This window comes from Amia ocellicauda, chromosome 8 (genome assembly GCF_036373705.1).
Source record: "Amia ocellicauda isolate fAmiCal2 chromosome 8, fAmiCal2.hap1, whole genome shotgun sequence".
NCBI classification, from domain to species: domain Eukaryota; kingdom Metazoa; phylum Chordata; class Actinopteri; order Amiiformes; family Amiidae; genus Amia; species Amia ocellicauda.
This window is the reverse complement of record NC_089857.1, coordinates 1,954,699-1,958,633: the sequence shown is the minus strand read 5'-3', so window position 1 is coordinate 1,958,633 and position 3,935 is coordinate 1,954,699. Positions and strand designations below refer to the sequence as shown.

At 42.4% G+C, this 3,935-nt stretch overlaps 1 protein-coding gene across 1 annotated transcript; it reads right to left on the bottom strand.

The window, feature by feature from the left end:
- Positions 1-513: 513 nt before the first annotated feature.
- On the bottom strand, positions 514-3,665 carry oxt (oxytocin). The gene is made up of 3 exons (XM_066711785.1): positions 3,491-3,665; positions 1,220-1,424; positions 514-898 (listed from the first exon to the last, which is right to left on the bottom strand). The coding sequence occupies exons 1-3, from the start codon at positions 3,608-3,610 to the stop codon at positions 756-758; spliced, it is 468 nt and encodes a 155-aa protein (XP_066567882.1). The 5' UTR covers positions 3,611-3,665; the 3' UTR covers positions 514-755.
- Between the last annotated feature and the right edge of the window lie 270 nt (positions 3,666-3,935).

Sequence of the window (3,935 nt, the reverse complement as noted above, 5' to 3'; positions counted from 1 at the left end):
CTCTAGTCCTGTGAATCTCTATGCTTGCAACCTCCACATCAGATGGTGTTGACTGAAGGGTGCTAATCAATTATAATCACATGGCTCTCAAGTTTGGGTGGGGGCGGAGGGGGGTTGCTGATGGTAATATTTGGGCCAAATGCGTGAAATATTTGCACAAATTGTGTTGTTGCCAAAATGCGTGAGACTTGAAAGGTATGTAATCAATGTGAGTAGTGAACAGTGTGTATAGAAACCAGGCCTTAACCACTAATTAAGCCACTATTTGAATCTTTCTTTCTGGCCACTACCTCCTGCCTCTTACCAACTCTCACCTATCACCTGCTTCCAGTAGGTAGACCAGGTGAGACTCATGTTGTGTGAGCTCAGACAGCACTGTGTGTAGTGCAGGGCAAGGAGTGTGTGAAACGGTTTCACTGTAGCAGTAGAACTAACAGTAATAGTACTAGTAGTAATGGCTGTAATTGTAGGAGGAAATACTCAGCGATGCAGAAGCAAGCACAAAGGGTTTATTAGTTACAGACATCTCTCTACATTAACAATCAGATTTTCATGTATATACTCTACAGCATTATAACAGATTTTTAGTAGTATTCTTCAGTATAAACGCAGTGTACAAGTGTGTTCAGTATCAGTGGGAGATCACATTATAGGGCATGGAGGGATGTCCTTAGCATCCACAGGTTCAGACTGGATCAAATGTCTCCCCTGCAGAGTGTACAGAGATATACCCCTCCTCTGCCCATACTGGCTTTTCATTGATGCAATCTCTGGGAGGGGGCATGGCTTGCCAGGTGCAGCAGTCTTAACAGGACATCCCCAGCCACCATGGGGTTGCTGGTTTCTGATTGGTTGGTGTCATCCTCTCCAGCACAGGAGGAGTCAATCCTGCAACCATCTGAGATAGAGAGATAGAAGGATGAGAGTGGGACAGAAAGAAATGTGAAAGTTCTATACATTTACTTACATTCTATACAATTTCTGTATATTTATGCAAATGTCCGGGGTATGTATTTTTCTTTATTGTGTTGTCCTTTGTACTGCTTTGTTGCAAAGGCTCCTCACTGTATGCTTTGGCAAAACTTGTTATAAGCTTGTATTCAATGTATGGGTGAGAGGGTGCATGAGTGTGTGTCTGTGCATGTCACAGTGTGTGTGTGTGTGTGTGTGCGTGTGCGCGCGTGCGCGTGTGCTCGCGCGGAGTTGTGTAGTGTCTGACCTTCATCACAGCAGACCCCCAAAGCAGCACAGCGCCCCCCCTCTGATCCACAGGCTCTCCCTCCAGCTTCACAGGGTGAGGGTAGGTAATTCTCCTCCAGACAGCGTGCTGTCTCTGGGGTGCCCACGTAGCAACCCAACCCCTCCCCACAGCAAATATTGGGACCAAAACAGCGGCCCCTGTCCCCAGGGCCACATGCCATACACTGGACAGAAACAGAGACGGAGAAAAAGAGGGGGGGGGTGAGAGAGAGACTAAGAGAGGTAGGTATACAGAAATGTTTTGATACAGTGTTTAAAAGATTTTAGCTTAAATGTTTTTCAAAAATGAGCAAATGAAGGGAGTCATGTGACAGATATATGGAGGCTTTCAGAGCTCTGCTATCTGCCAGCCAGTGCTGTAGTGGTGACTGAAGTAGTGGGTATAGTCTAATATCTGGCAGTTGGTTTACTCCCCTGTAAATTGCAGATGATTGTCAGAATTCAGTATTGGAATTATAGGAGGGTATATGCTAAATCTTCCAAAGTTACGTGGGCATATGCAAGGTTCCCTTCAAATTACGTGGACATATGAAACATGTCTGTGTATGCCCTTGACTATATATTTGCTTATTTCCTCCACTCTACTTACTCTAACTACTTTCCAACTCTGAGCTAATCTAAATCATGGCTAACAACCAGGCGGCCTAAGATTGCCCGTTTGTTACTCGTTCGCACAAGTGTACTGGTGCCAGAAAAGCTAAAGTTTCTTCTCTGGCCTCGGGTGACTCGTCTGCCGCTGAAGTTACGTGCACTGCAATTCCAGCTGAAGCAGTATACAATGTCATTCCTGCCTGACACTAAATGTAATTATTTTTATGGCTGACTAAATGCTTCTATTATGGTTTATATTTTTTGTTGCACCTTTTTTTCTAAACCTAGCAAATTACTTTTTCACCAGCTTAAAACAGAATGGGCAGAATGCCTTATAAGATATATCAATATTGGTTGCCATCATCTCTTATAAAATAAATCCACTAGAGTACTTATTTTATAGAGCCACATTAGTACTTTCTGTAGATTATAAAATTATTACAAAACCACTGAATAGGAGAATGGAGTCACTTCTCCCCAAGGTGATTAAGCCCAATCAGACTGGCTTGATTAGGGGGAGGTATGCTTTTGATAACATCTGTTAACTAGTAAACATTATTGATCATATAAAAATCTGCCTCACGGGGCGGTCTTGCAACCCATCACTGCATCACTATATATATATATAAGTGTTCAATATGAGCTTCTCCGCAGCTTTCCAATTCTTCTCTGACAGCTTATACATAATCCTTTGTGTTATATCCACTTCTGAATCCTGCTTGTTTCTCTTCATTCTCAGGATTCACATGTGGATATAATGCAATGGAGCATATACATTGTGCCTGGGCAACGAGAAACCATTTGATTCAATATATACAAACTCAGTCAAATATATCTACAACAATGCTACATCAACAATCCAACTCCACCAACACATTAATAAGATCAAGATTTTTAAAGGAGTACAAACCAAAACTCTTCACGACAACTCTTGAAAAAGTGTTCAAGACTTTGGACTAGGAAGAAAAAGGAATCAAGTAGAACATTTTATAATTTCCAGATGACATTGTCATATTTGCAAAAACGCCTGACGACCTGCAGTTTCAAGATCTCTCAGATGTAAGCAAGAACACTAGACTTAAAATGAAACTGAGTACAACCAAAGTCATGTTTAACAGCTGTGTTAAATCTAAGAAAATTTTAATTGATAGATTTGGAAGAAACAGCATGCTGTTTGAAAGGAAATCTATCAATTTGCCTGAAGAGGAGAGTATTTGATCAATGCATACAACCAGTACTCACTTACGGATGTGAAACCTGGTCACTAAATGCTAAAATGATAAGCATGGAAAGATGTATGCTTGGAATAACAAGAAGAGAGAACAAAATATGGATCCTAGAACAAATTAAAATATGTGACTTAATTGAAAGAGTAAAACATTTTAAATGAGGGCTGGACACATTCCAAGAAGAACAGATCAAGCATGGGCACAATAAGCTATTGAATGGGAACCAAGAGATGAACATTTAGCAAGAGAGTATTTAAAATATATAGGAAAACATTGCAAAAAATAGAAAGATTAATAGAAAGACACAGACAGACCAAAAGAAACAGAGCGATGCCCACTGACATTCAGGCCCCGATGAAGTGAGAGAGATTCAGTAAAGGGAGGTAACAGAGAAAGGGAGACTAACAGACCTGGCGGGCTGGCTGGTCCAGCAGGGCTCTCTTGCCCCCAATAGGGCAATTGGAGATGTAGCAGGCTGTGCAGATGGACAGCAGGCAGAGGAGACAGACGGACACTGCGGTTCCGGACATGGCAGCTATCAGCGGGCTGATCAGAGTCGACGCTGGGATCTTTGGGTCTCTCTGAACTAGACAGAGATTAGTGTGTGCAGGAAGGCAAGCACGCAGGCAGGCAGGTGAACTGTCTCTGTGTGGCAGTGTGAGTGCCCAGGGCCCTTATATACAGCATTATAACACTCACAAGTGACACATACACTTCCTCATCCACTTAAGGTTAATAATAATACAGTTGGTAATAATAGTAATGTCTCACTTAAGACCTGAGGGCAGAGCAGTAATCAAAGTCTCTCAGGGCCGTGTCTGTGCATAATCCCCTGGTCAGCCAGGTTGGGGTGTT

Excerpts from the sequence above, each read along its gene's own strand:
- oxt (XM_066711785.1), bottom strand. The coding sequence starts at position 3,610 with ATGTCCGGAACCGCAGTGTCCGTCTGTCTCCTCTGCCTGCTGTCCATC. Across the intron at positions 1,425-3,490 it reads TGGACCAGCCAGCCCGCCAG|TGTATGGCATGTGGCCCTGG; the intron begins GTCTGTTAGTCT and ends GTTTCTGTCCAG. Across the intron at positions 899-1,219 it reads GGGGGTCTGCTGTGATGAAG|ATGGTTGCAGGATTGACTCC; the intron begins GTCAGACACTAC and ends TCTCTATCTCAG.